The sequence below is a fragment of the Chlorocebus sabaeus genome, chromosome 2, assembly GCF_047675955.1.
Source record: "Chlorocebus sabaeus isolate Y175 chromosome 2, mChlSab1.0.hap1, whole genome shotgun sequence".
NCBI lineage: Eukaryota > Metazoa > Chordata > Mammalia > Primates > Cercopithecidae > Chlorocebus > Chlorocebus sabaeus.
In genome coordinates, this window is record NC_132905.1 from 7,538,560 (window position 1) to 7,557,503 (window position 18,944).

The window sequence follows — 18,944 nt, forward strand, 5'->3', positions numbered from 1 at the left end:
CAGTCAATAATACCTACAATTTTGTTTTTCTTTTTTTTTTTTTTTTTTGAGATGGAGTCTCGGGCTGGAGTGCAGTGGTGCGATCTCGGCTCACTGCAAGCTCCTGCCTCCTGGGTTCACACCATTCTCCTGCATCAGCCTCCGGAGTAGCTGGGATTACAGGCGCCTGCCACTACGCCCTGCTGATTTTTTGCATTTTTAGTAGAGACGGGGTTTCACCGTGTTAGCCAGGATGGTCTCGATCTACTGACCTCGTCATGATCCGCCCACCTTGGCCTCCCAAAGTGCTGGGATTACAGGCCTGAGCCACTGTACCTGGCCCTACAATTTTTTTTTTCAAAACAACAAAACTCTTGACGCATAGTAAATTCCTTGTTGATGGAAGCTATAATGGTGTGATGATGATAATGATGATTATCGTTACTGTTATATCAAATCCTCATATTCCCTAAGGAAGCAGTTTCCTTGGGGACCACTAGCCACAAATAGTGAGTCCTGATGTGCAGCTGGACCTACTCTAGCAGCTGATCCCCGCATCACAAGGGCCACAGGCATCCCATCACATCAAATACTGAGGGAAAGACTCGTCCCTGGGAGAGAACTACCAAAGACAGCACAGGAAGATGGTAAGAAATAGCTCTCATTCCTTCCCTCTGGCAGCCAGAGGTACCAGAACATGGAATACCCACTTCCTTCTTTTCGCATCACTTTCTACAAAAAGCTTTAAAAACCTGATGGAGTTGGGTGCAGTGCCTCATGCCTGTAATCTCAATATTTTGGGAGGTCAAGATGGGAGGATGATTTGAGCCCAGGAGGTGAAGACCAGCCTGGGCAACCTAGTGAGATCTCATCTATAAAAAATAAGCAAAATTAGCCCAGATGTAGCAGTACATGCTTGTAGACCCAGCTACTCAGGAGGATGAGGCAGGAGGATCACTTGTGCCCAGGAGGTCGAGGCTGCAGTGAGCCAAGATTGCATCATGGCACTCCAGTCTCAGTGACAAGCAAGCACCTGTCAGCAAGACCCTGTCTCAAGAAACCTAAACCAACATTGGTTCCATGTCACTGACCTAGGCAGGATTTAACATATGGGATCTTCTAATACGGTCTCATAACTGCCTCAAAGGTATTAGGTCCAGGTGTCACATAGCCTCAATTCCCTCTTGCCTTCCTGGGTACTAGCATGCCTTGGACAGGGTAAGTGAAACTGTAGCTGTTCCAACAGGAGGGCTGCGGTAACCCCTGGGGTTTGGATGTATAATCTTCATAGGTCAATGGGAACTTGGTTAAAAAGCACACACAGTAGCTTCAGGCAGACCTTTGCATCAGTCAACGCTCAGCTCAGATGTCACCTCTTCCATGAAGCTGCCATGACTGCACCTGCCTGAAATGAGCTGGCCCGGTCACTACCTGTTTTTTCTTCCAAGCGCTACCGCTCTCTAAAATGCTCTTTGGGGGCCGGGCACAGTGGCTCATGCCTGTAATCCCAGCACTTTGGGAGGCCAAGGCGAGTGGATCACCTGAGGTACAGAGTTCGAGACCCAGCCTGGCCAACATGGTGAAACTCCATCTCTACCAAAAATACAAAAAATTAGCCGGGCGTGGTGGCAGGTGCCTTTAATCTCAGCCACTCGGGAAGCTGAGGCAGGAGAATCACTTGAACCCAGGAGGCAGAGGTTGCAGTGAGCAGAGATCAGCCACTGCACACTAGCTTGGGCAACAGAGACCCCGTGTCAATAAATAAAATAAAATAACATGCTCTTTGTTTATTGTCTGGCTCCACCACTAGACCGAGCTCCCTGCCAGCAGGCCAGACTCTACCCAGTTCACATCTATGCCCCCCATGCTTAGAACAGAGCCCAGCATCGAGGAGGTATTCAATAAACATTTGTTGAATACATGGAAACGCAACCAGCAAGACTTCACCCCTCCTTGCCCCTCCAAAGAAGTACAGAGAAACGAAGGTGTGCTCAGTGCTCGAGAGAAATGAATGGGCTGGAATTACACACACAGAACCCAGTCTGTTCAGCACCCAGCGGCTGAGTCCTCCTTTCAAAACACAAGATTCAGAAGTTTCCGTGGCCCGAACCCTACTGGCTTCCCCATGTCCCTGGGAGTAAGATCCGGAGTCTGCGTGCTCCCCCACATCTGCTGTTCACCCTCCCCTCCTCACTCCGGTCACAGGGTCCTCTGCTCTCCCATGAAAATATCCAGCACACCCCACCCCAGGGCCTTTGCACATGCTGCTGCCGCTCTGGGATTCCCTCCTCAAGGATCTGCACGGAGTGCTCTCTCACGTTCTGGCTTTGGCTCAAGTGTGTGTGTGTGTTCCCACCTAGAACGTTTATTTTTACTTTCTCCAAAAGAGGAACACATTCCAGTAACCAAGGCCCAGAGGGCCTCACTGAAAGACCTGGAGATCCTAAGCTTGGAAAAGATGGGAGATTTGAAGGAAGCAGAATAGAAGCCTAAAAATACATGAAAGGGCAGGCTGCGGAGGTTAAGGCCTGTAATCCCAGCACTCTGGGAGGCCGAGGTGAAATTCCTTCCCATGGGTCGGCCCCAGATCCACACATGGCCCTGAGCCCTGAAGAGGATATGGAAAAGGAACTGCCCACAGACCCCACCCCATAGCCCCATCCAGCCAGTTAGTGCATGCAGAGACCCTAAAGCACCATCAAACATGGTCCTGGCCCTCATGAGCTTAGGGTCTACCGAAGAAGCCAGACTGTTTTTGAGATAGGGTCTCGCTCTGTTCCCCAGGCTGGAGTACAGTGGCACCGTCACAGCTCATTGCAGCCTCAGCTTCCTGGGCTCAAGGGATCCTTTCACCTCAGCCTCCTAAGTGGCTAGAGCTACAGGCAAGCACCACCAAGCCTAATGTTTTTTATTTTTATTTTTTTGTAGAGACAGTCTCCCCATCTTCCCCAGGCTGGCCTTGAACCACAGAGTGTCCCAACTCCTTGGTGTCCGGTGGGTGCCATAGGAGCCCAAGAGTAGGAGGACATCCCCTGGAGAAGATGCTGGGGACACAGAGCAAGTTACACCCCTCTCCAGAATGGATGTGACTCAATAGCATTTTTGAACTAGAAGATGGAAGGCAGTGGTCCCTAAACTCAGCTCATGGTCAAGATCACCAAGTCTGTTTCTAATAAATACAGATTCCTGGATCCTAAACCGAGTTCCTGATTCAGTATAAGTCAAAGGCCACACAAGGACATCAATATTAATCCTTCCACACACTTCTGATGACCTGACAGGTCTAGCAGTCACTGTTTGGAGGGGATACCTGGAAGAACCCAATTAAAAGAAACAAGCAGACTGGGCGCAGTGGCTCACACCTGTAATCCCAGCACTTTGGGAGGCAGAGGCAGGTGCATCACTTGAGCCCAGGAGTTCAAAACCAGCCTGAGCAATATGGAGAAATGCTGTCTGTATACAAAATTTTAAAATTAACCAGGCATGGTGGTGGGCACTTGTGGTCCCAGCTACTTGGGAGGCTGAAGTGGGAGGATCCCTTGAGCCTGGGAGGTTGAGGCTATAGTGGGCTAGGATTATACTTCTGTACTCCAGCCGGGATGACACAGCAAGACCCTGTCTCATTGAAAAAACAGATACGGATTTATTGTCTCACAGCTCTAGAGACTAGAAATCCAAAATCCAAATCTCAGCAGGGTTGTGCCCCTTCTGAAATCCGGAGGGGAGAATCCTTCCTTGCTTCTTCCAGCTTCTGGTGGTAGCCGGCAATCCTTAATGTTCCCTGGTTTTTAGCTGCATCCCTCCAATCTCCACTTCCCCTGTCACACAGCATTATCCCATCTGTGTCGTCTCTTCTATTTTTTTTTTTTTTTTTTCAGTTGGAGTCTCGCTCTGTTGCCCAGGCCAGAGTACAGTGGCCTAATCTCGGCTCACTGCAAGCTCCGCCTTCTGGATTCACGCCATTCTCCTGCCTCAGTCTCCTGAGTAGCTGGTACTATAGGCGTCCGCCACCTCACCCGGCTAATTTTTTGTATTTTTAGTAGAGACGGCGTTTCACCGCATTAGCCAGGATGGTCTCGATCTCCTGACCTCATGATCCGCGTGCCTCAGCCTCCCAAAGTGCTGGGATTACAGGAGTGAGCCACTGTGCTTGGCTTTTTTTTTTTTTTTTGAGTTGGAATTTCACTCTTGTTGCCCAGGCTGGAGTGCCATGGCACGATCTTGGCACAACCTCCACCTCCCGATTTCAAGCAATTCTGCTGCCTCAGCCTCCTGAGTAGTTGGGATTACAGGCATGCGCTACCATGCCTGGCTAATTTTGTATTTTTAGTAGAGACAGTGTTTCTCCATGTTGGTCAGGCTGTCTCGAACTCCCAACCTCAGGTGATCCGCCCACCTCAGCCTCCCAAAGTGCTGGGATTAAAGGCATGAGCCACCACGCCCAGCATCTTCTGATGGAATCTCCCTCTATCACCCAGGCTGGAGTGCAATGGCATGATCTCAGCTCACTGCAACCTCCACCTCCCGGGTTCAAGCGATTCTCCCACCTCAGCCTCCCTAGTAGCTAGGATTAGGCGCTCACCATCACGCCCAACTAATTTTTTATTTTGAGTAGAGATGGGGTTTCACCATGTTAGCCAGGCTGGTGTTGAACTCCTGACCTCAGGTAATCTGCCCACCTCGGCCTCCCAAATTGCTGGGATTACAGGCATGAGCCACCACACCCAGCCTCTTATTCTCTTCTTATATGAACATGTCTTATTGGATGAAGGCCTACCCTACTCCAGTATGACCTTGGCTTAAATTACCTGCACCAACCCTATTTCCAAATAAGGTCACATCTGAGGCACTGGGAATTAGGACTTGGACAAATCTTTCGGAGGCAACTTTCAACCCACAACAACTATGAAGCCCCAGATGCTTTCCAGCCTCAGCAAAGGCCAGACGCCAAGGTGTCCTCTTCAACTTACTCACATTCACATGCTCTTTGTCAAGCCTGAAGGCCAAGATCTTCCTGGAAAATGTTGAGAAGCCACAGTAACACTCCATGTGTCTTAAAATACACACACAACACAGATTTGACCTCGTAAACATTCCTTGGACAGGCCCCTGGAATTATGCCTTTCAATTCTATTTGCTTTCCATGCTTTTCTCCTACCCATTTCCCCCATCTAGATGTTATCCAAAAGAAGCCAGGAAATGACAGCGTTTATGTCTGTGCCAAAAATAATTGAGCGTTCCACGCAACTATGGGCTCCAACGTAAGAGTTACTTTTTGTAAAGCCTAAGGTCAAGTGTGTTTCTGCAGAAGATCATGTTCCATGTTACTAGTGGACAGAGACTTTCAAGGTATGATCTGTCTTGTATCAGTACGGACCTTGCGCGTGACAGCAGTCGGTATTGGCACACCTGGGAGGGGGGCAAGGTTTTGATGGCTCCAAGCATCATCAAGCCTCCCAGGGTGGTGACCTGCAGATTTCAGAAAAGCGACTGAGGACTACTGTCAACTGGAAGAGAAACCCAGGGTATACTGAGATCTGAAAAAGGTAAGTCAACAATTACCATTATCAGCTAGACGCAGTGGCTCACGTCTGTAATCCCAACACTTTGGGAGGCCAAAGAAGGGCAGACCACCTGACGTCAGGAGTTCAAAACCAGCCTGACCGACATGGTAAAACCCTGTCTCTACTAAAAATACAAAAATTAGCTGGGCATGGTGGTGCATGCCTGTAATCCCAGCTACTTGGGAGGCTGAGGCAGGAGAATCACTTGAACCCAGGAGGCAGAGGTTGCAGTGAGCTGAGACTGCGCCATTGCACTCTAGCCTGGGCAACAGGGGTGAAACTCCGTCTCGGGGAAAAAAAAATTACCATTATCATCCAAGAGCAAGATCTACTCCTGGGAAGAGTACTATCCACGTATTGCAACATCAGAATGCCAAAAGTAAACCCTTTATCTCCAACCAGGGGGAAAACCCGTACTGCCCACTGAGCTCAGCTGGCTAGGGAGGACTCTGCTAAGGGTCGCGACTTCACTCCATCACCTGTCAAACACAAGCAAAAGAATCTCAGGGCTGTTCTTCCCCTTTGTGGCATCGGCAGCTGTTTCCAAGTTCTTCACCTGCTTGTTAAGGAAGGCAAATTAAACTGCCACTCCATGATGCCCCCTACCAACTTGCAAAAGGAAAAGACTGGAAAACACTCAGAAGTCCTCGGAAGTAACAGCAACCTCCTTAGTCATGCACAGCAGCCAACGTTTCCCCAGGAAATCTCGACGGGCTCCAGGGCTCCAGAAACCCGACCGCTGCCATGTCATCAGAGAAGTTTCTCTTTGTTTCTCACCCACCCATGACCCTACCTTGTTTTGTTTTTTAACATTCAAATATAGGAACCTTAGGTCTCAGAGCTTACCCTGACACTAGACCCCCAAAAAGAAAAGAATGACGGCCATTGTATGGAATCATTTCAGTGAAAAACAGACCAGTCATCCCTCTTCTAACCCACAACTTAAATTGTGCACACGTGGAAGGTAAAACAACTGAGAACTGCTATTGAAAACACTCTCTCTGCCCTTTCAGGAAATCTACAGGTGCCCTATCTGCAGGGCCTGGGACACCTTCCAAGTGCCAGGTACCGGGATGGCCAAGTACCCAGTCAACAGATGGGCAATCCCACTGACACAGTCTCTCACATAAGTGGAATTCTAGGCAGCATGTACCTTCAGACAAGTTTCTTTCAGTGCAATCAGGGAAAAAAAGGAAGCATATCTTCATTTCTTCTGTCAGAGGGCCAAGACGTCAGTGATATCATGTGCCTCCACAGCCAGTGTGCCACAATAGCACAGGGAAGAGGGAAAAGGGAAGGTGATCCTCACTCACATGGGGCTTGAAACAAAACCCACCCTGGGCCATGAGAAGCAAGGGTCCACCGACTTAATGCCAAAGGGCACTGCACCCTTCTGTCACGAGTAAGCAAGAGTTTCCAGGAAAATCTTCAAGGGAGCTAATGTTCCAGTAGGATCCTCTGGAGGGGGCCTGGTTTTGGGCCACAGCGTCAACTCAGGTGTTGGGAAGAAAAACTTATTATCGTGCATCAGACCCAAGAGCTCAGTGGCAGTTCAGACTTCCAGTGGGGATGCGGAGAAAGAACCAGGCAAGTAAGAAGCACAGCTTATGATTCACTTCAATCCCTGGTTGACTTTGGGGCATTTCCAGAACACTGTCTGCGTTGCAATTCGGCACAGCTCCTAAAAGCCAGACTCTGGTCCAAAAGCAAGTCAAGATGCTGATAACAGAATAGCCCTTTTTCCTTCAGCCCTTTACCCCCATAACTTCCTCTTAACACTCAACATTTCAAGCCTTGATTGAGAAATAACTGCCAACCTAAGGTCTCTTTTCACTGCTCCAAAGCAAAGCAATTGTGATCTTGTCATATCAACCAGATAAATCCAACTTAATGGGAATGTTTGGTGGCCAAGGACGAGGTGCGAAGAGCAAAGTATTGGGTTGGCAGAGTTTAAGTTACTTAAAAACATCCAATGCCAACATTAAGTCAGGAATCGCTGGGCATTTGGTAGAGAATTATGAATTAAGGATTATAAAACTGGCATTGAAGCAATGGCCTTATCCAATGGGGAAAATCCTATGGCTCCCAGTTCCCTTTGAAGCCAGGTCACACATGGCAAACTCTAAACACATCACTTCCTGGAGGAGATGCCAGGCCGCTTCAACTCGAGATCAAGTACCCGCAGTGTGCATCACAAACACTCAGCAAGCACATTACCCCTGCCAGACTCCTCTGCTCCCAGAGTAGAACAAAGACGCAATCTCTGGTTTACCCTGCAGGCAGACGAAATGAAGAGGATGTCCTGGGTGGATGAGCACGGTCTCATTTCCAAAGAGAACTTAGATGAATGGAAAACACTGACATGCTACACTTCCACTGCCTGCATTCGACTGAATGCCAAGTCCTCCTAAGAAACACCTGCCTAGCCGGGCGTGGTGGCTCACACCTGTAATCCCAGCACTTTGGGAGGCCAAGGGGAGCGGATCACCTGAGGTCAGGAGTTCGAGATCACCCTGGCCAACATGGTGAAACCCTGTCTCTACTTAAAATACAAAAATTAGCCGGGCGTGGTTGTACGCACCTGTAATCCCAGCTACTCGGGAGGCTGAGGCAGGAGAATCGCTTGAACCTGGGAGGCGGAAGTTGCAGTGAGCCGAGAACGTGCCATTGCACTCTAGCCTGGGGGAGAAGAGCGAGACTTCATCTTAAAAAAAAAAAAAAAAAAAAAAAACCCCTACCCAAAGAAAATCCATAATCATTTCACTTCCATTCTTGACCAGTGTACAGTATACTGAGTACAGTATGTCAGTGTACCTGTTCTCAATAGAGTAACCTTCCATGAGACATTGTTCCCAAAACACCAGTCCCTCTTAGAGTCAGTAAACTGTCCCTCAGACATTTCCCAACCCCTCCGGGGTGGGGAAGATGATTCTATCCACCTGCGGTTGAGAGACGTTGATGAGACCGTAAGACCTGGGGTAGCTGAACAGTCTCACTAGGGAGAGAAAATGAAACTTCAGGTTCCTCCCCAACAGCACACAAAACTTGCCTGCTCAGGGTATTAACTAAGCCACAGTAGTCAAGACACAAATCAGCTCTGCCCTAATTCCACTCACCCGAAAGACTTAAAAAAAAAAAAAAAACCTATAGCCAGACTTCCCGATTCTAACAAGAATACTTTTATTATACACTTATCATACACACAACAATTATTTGGGGAACATTTACAGGCAGAGTTCAATTCCAAATCTCCACTTCACCCACACACACTGTACTGCACACTCACCTTGGGGTTCAGCCCAACAGGAACAAGACAAAGTTATTGCTTTCTGAACAGAGAGCTTCAATTAAATAGAATCTTCCAAGCTAAGAACAGAGCCCAGCATCCTCTAATTCTTAATACCTTGTATATATATGAATAAAACCTCACGATGTGTTATAGATTACCCCATCACCATTAAAAGTTAATATTAAAATTGGATCCCATGTCTCAAAAAAGTTGTAAGAAGTGCACCAGTATTTACAGACCCCATTAAATTATGCATAAATAAAATCTGTACACTCAACGCACTGTTTCTTAAAATACAGAACCTCCACGGGGACTTGGGGGTGACAAGCAGCAACACATTGCTTCATGCCTACCCTTTTCAAGTTTACTCGAAACATCTGAAATAAATATGCAAATAAAGCTTCAGTACCTTAAAGGAACATGTCATTTCAAAGAGTCTCCCATTTGAAGAGTTAACTTTCAAAGTTAAAAAAAAAAAAAAGGGAGGAAAAAAATCATCAGCAGGCTTCGTTTTCTACAAGTTTCCTAAAACCAGAAGGCCCCCTTTGAACACGGGGTTTAGAGTGTGTCAAATACCACCTATTAACTAGTTGCTAAGCAGATAGAACCTTTGCCTCCTACCAGAGAACTTGATCTCCGAAGAAGCTAGATACACACTTTTCTTTTTTTCAAGGTAAATATTTAGCGAACACAAAAACCAGCCATTACCTTAACACTGAAAAAAAAAAAGGAATTGTTCATCTGTTGATCTAGAACACATCAATCTGACATTTCAATGGCTAAGTGTGTGGGTCTGTTAGCCCAGGGAATGTATTTAAAAGATTCTAAAACTCGTAGCACCACTTTCAGAGAAGGAAAGAATGGGGTTCAAAAATAATAATAATAAAAGCTTAATGAATAAAGAGCCAGTACTTGTCACCTTCTGATAATAGGTCCAAAGTTAGGAGACAGCTCAGCGCTAGAGAGACAACTAAGGAATCCAGGAGCGGGTGATCGCTGTGATCCAGAACCAGTGAAGACCCCTTAAAGAGTAAGGTAGGTAAGAAACTCTTCCCCCAGGCCAAGAGGGGTTCCCAGTCTGTGCGGTGGAGAAGGATTTTTGCAGTCCTGTTCCTTCCCGACTCTCCGAACCTTTCTTCATCCCAATTTCATTTCCTGTGCTTCTCCATTTTCTCCAGGGTCTTGTTAGAATCAGCTGGACTCTGGTCTCCGGGGTTCACGTAGGATTTGTCTATGACAATCAGGGCTTCTTTGATGTAGTTCTGCAGGGCAGACACTGCGGCACAGATGGCCTGGCTGCCAAAACCGTGGGTAATCAGGCTGAAATGAGACAAGCAGTTCTGTATGTTCGTCTCCAAGACTGGGGCGGGCCTGCTTGTCCCGTGGGGTGTCCGGTCTTGGCTGAGAAGTTCTGTGAATTCTTTACACAGTTGCCTGTGAAGACAGTCAGTTGACTCCGTGAGTTCCATCTAGCTCCTTACAGGTCAAGAGCATAGAACCAACTACCCTGAGGGATGACGCCTGGGAGGCAAGTAGAACTTGCAATACTAATAGCCAACTGCTGCGCTTAGCACCTATTCTGCGCCAGGCTCTGAGTTAAGCTGTTTTAAAGCACTATCTTGTTTAATCCTCACGCAATTAGAAAAGATAACAGGATTAACTTAACCCCAGTTAACTGGCCAAGGTCACCAGGACTGGTAAAAGTAGTGGGGCTTGGATTCCAACCCAGAGCTTAAGGGACAGTTTACCTTGGTACAAGTTGGTTCCAATAAACAAATTCCCTGAGGAACCCGGAGAATGAAGCATCCCCCTGAAACTCTCACTCCTGACACAGCCTGGTTCACGGCGCTCTCTTTTACCCCATTTCCTGGCTTGACTAGTTCTGCTTCATTTACCATGATTTTAAAATCAACTTGCTGTTGGTTTCTATGAGAAAATCCACAGCTGCATTAGGTCGTTTTCGAGACAGCTAATTTGCCCACATCTCCTACAACCCCACCCTGATCTTTACATTTGAAAGACAAAAGTCTTGCTATCAGGAGGTAGAAGGCACACAATCTCTCTTTACTGGTTGTGACAAAACAAATCGGGTTTTCAACACATTTTTGTAAGTATGCAAACACAATAATGAAAGGGCAGCTCAACTATTTTGAGCTGAATAAGCAGCTCAAAAGTACTCATGGCTGAGTCATGCACTCTTCTAAATCAGACAAAAAGTTAATGTATTTGACTTTGTAAAAGAAGCTTCCTTGCCATTTTCTTTTGCTCCGCCCTATTTTATTTCAAGAATATTTCTTTGTTGAGCCATCGGGACTGTGGAGGGGGAATCTTCTCAACCTCAAGGTCTGGAGCACTGAGTCATCATCAAATTCAAGTTCAGATACTTACTGGGCCGCCAATAGCATGTTCTTCCTAGCTGCCATCTCATTTCGTCCTCCGAGATGAGGTCTGGTTAAATATTCTGCCACTGGTTTACTAGGAAATTCGGCTTCACAGACATAGGCGAAGTCCCTAGCCAAATGAACAGCTTCACCTAGAATAATCAGCAACAGGTTTTAAGCTGGCTGTGGTCACTGACACCAAACTGCCCTTTTGCTCTTTTTTTTTTTTTTTTGAGATGGAGTCTCGCTCTGTTGCCCAGGCTGGAGTGCAGTGGCCCAATCTCAGCTCACTGCAACCTCCACCTCTGGGACTTAAGCAATTCTCGTGCCTCAGCCCCCCCAAATAGCTGGGATTACAGGCATGCACCACCATACCCAGCTAATTTTTGTATTTTTAGTAGATACAGAGTTCTGCCACATTGGCCAGGCTGGTCTTGAACTCCTGGTCTCAACCCGATGGCTCATGCCAGGGATTACAGACATGAGCCACTGCACCCAGCCCCCATTTTCTCTCTTTCTGATATTCACTGTCTACCAGTCACACGTTGCATGCAAGAATGAAATCATATACAGGGCAGACAACTCAGCTGGTAGGTAGAACTTTCTAGGGATTCTCAGTAGGTCCTCCACCCCAGGAATAGAGGGTGGAGATCCCACAATGTGAGCAGAAAAGACTTTGAAAGTTTTAACTGCACAGTCAAGTCAACCCTCTGTATCCATGGGTTCCGAATCTATATTCATCCAACTTCAGACTGAAAATATTCAGGGGGGAAATAATGAATGGTTGTGTCTGTACTAAACACAGACTTCTGCCATTATTCCCTGAGCAATACAATGTAACAACTATTTACACAGTATTTACATAGTATTAGGTATATATAAGTAATTGATGTAGAGATGATTTAAACTATAAGGAAACGTGCGTAGGTTATATAACAAATATAACATTTTGAACATCTTCAGGTTTTGGTATGGGATCTGGAACCAGAGCCCCATGGATACTGAGATGAGTAAACTTGAAAAATGTTTAGCAGTCCTCTGCTCAACAGATAATCAAACATACCCATGTTTTCTCTTTATATTAAGTAGTATCATTTTGGGGAAGTAGAAAAATTTAAGGGCTATAAACATGTTTGACAAAAGCAAACTAGTCAGTTCTCTATAAAGTGGCGACAACGTCTGACACCTTACTGTTTTTTTTTTTTAACAGCGCTTTCTTACTGAAGGGGCAGATCTCTAGAGTGTTTCTTTTAAAAAAGATGGAAGGGGTGTGTTTCCTAAAAACCAACTTGGAGCACCCTTTCCTTGTCCAAGCCAGTGGAAGAACTGAGGGAGACAACCAAGAGAGTGATCTCCCACCCAAGAGGTCCCTTCCCTGGTTCCCGAGCGCAGGACTGGTGAGTTTTTCAAAAACCCAGATGGTGGAGGGGCCCCCTGGGTTGACTGAAGCAGTCTTGGAAAGCCATTGTTCTGGAACACACTTTCTTATTCAATCACCCTGCCTGGCTCGCAAGAAACCACAGCAGAACCGCCGATTCTACAGGCAGGACAGCTGTTCTCAGACAGGCAGCTCCTTTCTCCTTGCCCTGACCTCCAAAGGCACTCGTAAAAGGTAGAGCAGGGACTCTGCCAAGTCTCTTTGAGCACCACAGTCACGCCATCAGAGCAAGGAAAGAAAGTAAGTCTTCAAAAGAGGGTACTGCCATGGGAAGCCCGTTTCTCCTCGGCTTCCCCTGCCCATAGTGAGAGCCCTAAGCCTCTCTCAGCGTCCAACTCCTCCTGGGAGCAGTAACAACGTGCTTTGTTTTGTTTTTAAAAAATTATTTTACTTTCCCTTCAGCTTCTTTTAAAGGTTGTGTTGCATTCTTGGCTACTGTCCAGGTTGGGGTAAAAGGGCCCCCCATTCAAGAAACTGAAATGCTATGTCCTACTATCTTAGCACTGGCGAGAAGAACTTGTGCATGGGCCAGGGGTTCGATTAGTTTCTTTGGATGGGAGGAAAGAAAAGAATTGTGAATCGGGCCCAGTCATATTGTGTACAAGAGGTTCTCTTCACTGACCACAATCCTCAGCTACAAAATAACCCACAGCTACAAAAACCAGAAGCAGTACTTCTGCTCACCAGTAAGTAACCAGCTTTTATTCAAGGTGTACCAAATGATCAGCTGTTATCTTTCAAAAAAAACTGGTTCATTTAACAGGAAATGCCGACACCCCTAGAGTATGGTTTCTTGGGTTAGAAAAACCAGTTTCTTTCCAACAGTGATTCTCTGGAGAATACAGAAGCGCCTACCTGAGCAGCCAGATACTTAAATGTTAACTTATTCAATAAAATTAACTGTGATTCATTGCAATAAACTTAGAGGACAATTCCAGTTGCTTTCATCTGTACTTGCAACCAAGTTTTAAGAGTTGTTTTCTAGTTTTTCTGCAAGAAGTATTAAAGACACGGGCACAAATTAAAAACATCACAAACCAAAAACAAAACCCCACTGACCTTCTACTAAGGATGTCAGCAGAGTCACGTGAGCAGCTTTCCGTCTCCCAGCGGGAAGATTCAGCCCAATCTTGTCCAACTTCTCCCGCAAGGACCGGCCTCCATTTTTCGACTTGGCTCTAAGAAAAAAAAAATGGACTGGTTACTCTCAAAAAAAAACAAAAACAAAAAAACACACACACACTTTAAAAATTCTAAACTCCTAAAGGGCTGCTGTCAAAGCTGAAATCTGTCAAAGACTATCTACATCATGTGCACCGTAATGAAAAGTGATAGCAGGGTCCTCTTTTAATTAGTCCTGTAAGATACAAAATCAATCTTTCCTAGCATCAAACTTTGCAGCACAGAATATTTCAAATTGTATAGGAGCAGATAAATTTTCACTTGTGAAACTACAACATCCCCACAAAAACTCCCTGGTGAAGAAACCCAGGGTGCTCCCCATCTCCCCTTAATACAGATGCTATCACTTCATACATGGGATCAAATTCTAACCAAATGAGAATTTGTGAGCGCTGTTTTAGCACTTCCTCCCACATTTGGCACTTCCTAAAAGAGAAGAAATGTACTAAAAACTCTAACCTGATTAGAATTCAGTGTTGGGCATAAAGTCACATAAACGTTAAAAATACCTCCTGGGCCTCTGATACACTCACCTTCAACTACCCAACCACCATGCCCAGAATTGTTCCCCAAGTACCTTCTGAGAACACCTCCCAGTAATGAGGCATTTAAGCATTCAGGTGGGGACAGTCGCCTCTGTACTTCAGCCACTGTCACTTTGTATTTAGATGTAGAGCTGAGGAGGGACAGTCTTCCAGGAACTGAGCAGAAGACCTCGCTGGGGTTCATTACGGCCCCCACCAGCTCCTTCTGACACGGGAGGCTCAGAGGGTTCTTGGTCATGGAAATGGGACCTGTGAATGAAGGTCAGAGCTGGCAGTCACAAGAGCTCTCTCTGAGCAAAAGACCTTTTCAAAAGCACTAACCAAAGCGGAAAGTGATCTTCAGACAAGCATCGTTGCACCCTCCACGATCAACTGCAGGCCGACTTTTTTTTAGACAGAGTCTCACTCTGTGGCCCAGGCTGGAGTGCAGTGGTCTGATGTCTGCTCACTGCAGCCTCAGCCTGCGGGCTCAAGTGATTCTCCAGCAGGCGCCCACCACTACATCCAGCTCATTTTTTGTATTTTTAGTAGAGATGGGGTTTCATCATTTTAGCCAGGCTGGTCTCAAACTCCTGACCTCAAGTGATCTGCCCGCCTTGGCCTCCCCAAAATTACAGGCGTCAGCCACTGCACCTGGCCATGGCTGACTTTTTTTTAAAAACCCCCTACTTCAGAGACAAATCTAATCTGAAATTCACAAGTTAACACCTTGGGAAGTTAATTAGTGAAGATCCTAAGCTTGGAGGGTTTCTTTCTTTTTTTTTTTCTTTTTCCTAGCAGCTGCTGAAAACTATTTAATTAGAACATTTGTTTTCAGAAGACTGCTTCAATACTAAATAAACGGTGAGTTTTTTCCCCACCCAAGAACAACCAAACTCATAGGACACATGAAGATTCTTTGCCAAAATTTTTCAGTGCAATTGATCACAGTAAATTTAATCATCCAAACTAACAGGTTCTAAGTTTACTGAAAATTTTTAGTCTTTTCTGAGTTTTTCTTCAAAATCAATTTTTCCTCCATCTTCAATCTATTTAAGCAGTTCAAGTAATAGACTGTAACTACCTTCAATTTAGATCTACTCTATTTCCCAAAATAGTCAAAAATGGCAATCCTGTCAGTTAAGCAACTTAATTTCATAAACCACTCACTCACCAAGTAATCCAGTTTTCCAAATCCCCTCCTCCCCCATCCTGCAAAGCCCTCTCTCTGACAGATCATTCCAAGCTCTGTTCCTTTTAGAGGTATTCATTTGGTAGGCCAAATTGCTTAAAAACTTTTCTTGCAGGTCAGATTTACGGAGGTTTTACATACACGTGTTTGAAATAAAAAATAAAATCACAACTTAGTCAACAACTAAAATTTGTTACAGAACCAACCACTCAACGAAGGTGTGACTGTGACTTTTTTGTTGTTGTTTTCCAAATTAAATCAGTGTTCACTCGCTCTGGAAGACTTTCTCTCACATTGTGAAACACCCCCTGGAATTCAAGGAGTAATATTTTTCCAAGAAAAAAAACTAGGCAGTAACAAATCCGGAGATTAAGAGACAGCGCCTAGGAGGTCGGAGGGAAATCCCCTCCTCTCACTCCTAAAATCTAGCTTCCACGAATCCCCTTCAGTCCCTTCTACCACACATGTCCCACGTTAATACCCCCAACCTTCCCAGTCAACTTCACAAGCCCAGATGGTGTGACCAGAGGAACACGATGCCACCTTGCTAGTTACCTTTGCGAATGACTGTCTGATCGTGCAGCAGCAGGTGCTGGTCGTCGACATTCTGGGGGAGAGAGGACAAAATTCCCTTAAGTTCGGGGGAGCCTAGAGGGGTGCAGGGTGGGGGCAGAAGGCCTTAGGGCGAACAGGTCCGGGCAGGAGCCGCGGCGCCGCTCACCTGCACCTCGTCCATCTGGTGAGCCATGTCGTGGAGTCCCAGGTTCTCGGCCAGGCCCGCGGCATCCAGGGCGTGTGCGTGGGGCAGCAGCAGGTCGGAGCGGCGGTAGGCATCCCTGCGGGCGCTCACAGCACCCGCCTCCAGCCCGGAGAGGTGGGGCAGCAGGCCGGCCGGGCGCCCGTGGTGCGAGGGCAGCCCCGCTCCCTCCTGGCTCTGGCGGCCGGGCCAGGCCTGCTGCTGGCTGCCTGTGGGCGCCGGCTGGTGCAGGGGGTTGATGGCGGCGGCATACGCTTCCCCCAGATGCGAGTAGGGGTCGGCCGACTGGGAGTAGGCCAGCTGCTGGTAGGGAGGGGGAAAGTAGGGTGGCGGCTGATATTCGGCGACTCCAGTGTGGGAGAGGGGTGGCGCGGGACTGTAGAGGTGCTGCCCGGCGGAGGAGAGGTGGGGGACTCGCGGATTCCCATTGCTGCTCCCGTCGTGGCGATCCTGGAGGAGAAAAAAAAAAAAAGGAGACCCCGTTAGTGCGAAACCCCGCTAGTGCGAACTGGCCGGCGTCGCCGGGCTGCGCGAAGGGCCCCAGGGAACCAACCCCACCCGACCCGGCGGGGCTTGCCCAGGGTCGGAAGGTACCCGGGGGCAATGTGCCCCGAGGATTTCGTTGTAAGCAAAGAGTGCGCGGAGGGAGGAGAGTCTGGTGAAAGACCTGGGGGAACGAGTTCTCAAAGCCCGGCGGCGAAGGTCTGGGCGCTGCTCCGAAGCCCGAGGCGCTCGGAGGCGCCGAGTCCGAACCCTGAGTCTTGGGCCAGAAAAGGACAGGGCCGGAGCCCGAGGCGAAAAAGCCGGAGCCCGGGGCGAAGGAGCTGGACGCCCGGTGCAGAGCGATCTCGTGGAGCCCGCCCATGGCGCAGGGACTGCTGGAGGTGGCGGCGCGGCAGGCGCGGACAGAGCGCGCGGGACATGCGCACCTCCCCCGCCCCCGGGACCCTCCCTTCCACGCCCTCGGGACAAAGACCTCCTGGCCGGCGGCGCTCGCAAAGCAGGGCCCGCCACCCTGCCCCGCCCTAGGGAGTGATGAGGGAGCGCGCGCACAGGGCGGCCCTCCTTGCTGGCCGGGCCCAGCCGAGGGGAGTAGTAAGTGGGGGTGCCCTGCACGGCCAAGGGCAGTGTTCTCGCACATCGGGGCGCAGAGGAGGCATGAAGGACCCTGGAAATTGGGCAGCCTTGTCCGCGCACTTTCCCTCGCCCCTGGGCGGCCCGACTTAGTTTCAAAAGGATGCGGGACCCCATCTGCCCAGGGGTCTCGGGGCGCCGGGAACCTGGAGGAACATGGCGCTGTCGCCTCCTGGCGGAAGCGCCCGGGCTTGCGGGCAGGGGCAGCCCCTCCAGGGCCCGGAGGCGCAATGAGCTCCCGCGAGCCCGTGGCCCGGGCTCCGCGCTCCCAGCGCGCCGCAGCTCGCCTAGCGCTGCCTGAGTCTTCCTCTTCCCGCTCGCCGCCTCCGTCCCTCCCACTCTCCGAAACTCTAGCCCAACCTGTCCAACAGGCTGGAGCACTCGCGAGCGCTTACGGCCCCATCTGGCCTCGGGCACCCCCCCACACACACTCCCCAGCCCCCACTTCTTTTGAAAGCCAAACTTCGGTTGTTTTCGTGCTTCCCCGAGGAGGCAACGGGGCAGGTGACAAGCCGGCCTTGGAGGAGTGTCCGCCAAGGTGTCGCTGGCAGGTAGCCTCATCTGACCCCTTGGGACGGAGACTTCGTGCGTAAAAGCCACGTCTGAGGGTTGCAGACGGGGCACTTTTCCGAGAAAACGGGAAGCAGGGCTGTTTGCCGCTTAGGAAAGCGCCCGGTAAACTGTGTGGGTGGGATTTGCCATTCTCTTTCCAGGCCTCGTTCCCGAGGGCAGGCCATTTAGGAAAAGGCCCTATACAGGAAAAGGACCCTGCAGAAATGGACTAAGGGGTGTCCGGAGAAGTGAATCCCGTCCCACCGAGAGGCCAGGGCTCCTGTGCCCTCGTTCCCGACCTCGGTCCAGTGGCCCCTGCCTCCCGGACTGTCCTCGGCGGGGCGGGGCTGCACCCCGGAGCCCCAGCTCACCTCGCAGTCCTCTTCGTACTTGACATTATCGGTTATTTTCCACAACATGGCGTCCGGCGTCCCCCAAAACAATCGCCAGTTAAATCCAGGCTCCCCCCAACCCCCAAGCGGTAAATCCAAAATCGGGGTCACGGTGACCAGGCGTCTGCCGCCGCCCCCGCCTCGCGCGGGCCTTGCTGTACGGGTCACTGGACGCGCATCGGCGGCTCTGCGAGCGTAGATGCTGCCGCCGCGGATGTAAAGACCGCTGCCGTGGACAGGGAAAGCCGCGCCCGAACCGTGTGCCCTGGCGATAGCCGGGGGACCCGAGCGCCTTAATGAGAAGGAAATTATCATAACTCCTCCCCGGGGGCCGGCACGGAGGCCCAGGCGCCGGGCGGGGCGGCCCCCAGCCAGTCCCAGTCTAGCTCCGCCCCGCACCCGGGCCTGGCGCCGCGCCGAGCCCCACGCTGTGAGGGACTAAGAGCGGAGTCAGTGGGCGGTGCCTCGTTGACAGCCGAAGACCTGCGAGGCCTGGGTCCCCCGACGCGCCTTCCTACTGTCACCTCCACCGTAAGCACACCTGAGATTGGCAGGGCTGG

General features: G+C 49.2%; 1 protein-coding gene across 3 annotated transcripts; it reads right to left on the reverse strand.

The window, feature by feature from the left end:
* Positions 1-8,699: 8,699 nt before the first annotated feature.
* On the reverse strand, positions 8,700-18,658 carry TFAP2C (transcription factor AP-2 gamma). Of its 3 annotated transcripts, none has more exons than XM_008013405.3 (7): positions 18,364-18,658; positions 16,271-16,756; positions 16,105-16,156; positions 14,411-14,627; positions 13,711-13,829; positions 11,221-11,365; positions 8,700-10,266 (listed from the first exon to the last, which is right to left on the reverse strand). In XM_008013405.3, the coding sequence occupies exons 1-7, from the start codon at positions 18,409-18,411 to the stop codon at positions 9,981-9,983; spliced, it is 1,353 nt and encodes a 450-aa protein (XP_008011596.2). In that variant the 5' UTR covers positions 18,412-18,658; the 3' UTR covers positions 8,700-9,980. The 3 variants fall into 3 exon arrangements, with proteins under 3 accessions (XP_008011596.2, XP_037838551.2, XP_008011591.3); XM_037982623.2 differs by lacking the exon at positions 18,364-18,658 and adding an exon at positions 16,974-17,254 and having other exon boundaries at positions 8,706-10,152; XM_008013400.3 differs by lacking the exon at positions 18,364-18,658 and adding an exon at positions 16,974-17,245 and having other exon boundaries at positions 8,706-10,266.
* Positions 18,659-18,944: the final 286 nt, after the last annotated feature.

Bases quoted from the DNA above. Each gene is read 5' to 3' on its own strand.
- TFAP2C (XM_008013400.3), bottom strand. From the start codon at position 17,171: ATGGGCGGGCTCCACGAGATCGCTCTGCACCGGGCGTCCAGCTCCTTC. The intron at 16,757-16,973 runs GTCTTTCACCAG...TTTCTCCTCCAG, and splicing joins TTGAGAACTCGTTCCCCCAG to GATCGCCACGACGGGAGCAG. The intron at 13,830-14,410 runs GTACTTGGGGAA...TTTTTTTCTTAG, and splicing joins CTGGGAGGTGTTCTCAGAAG to AGCCAAGTCGAAAAATGGAG.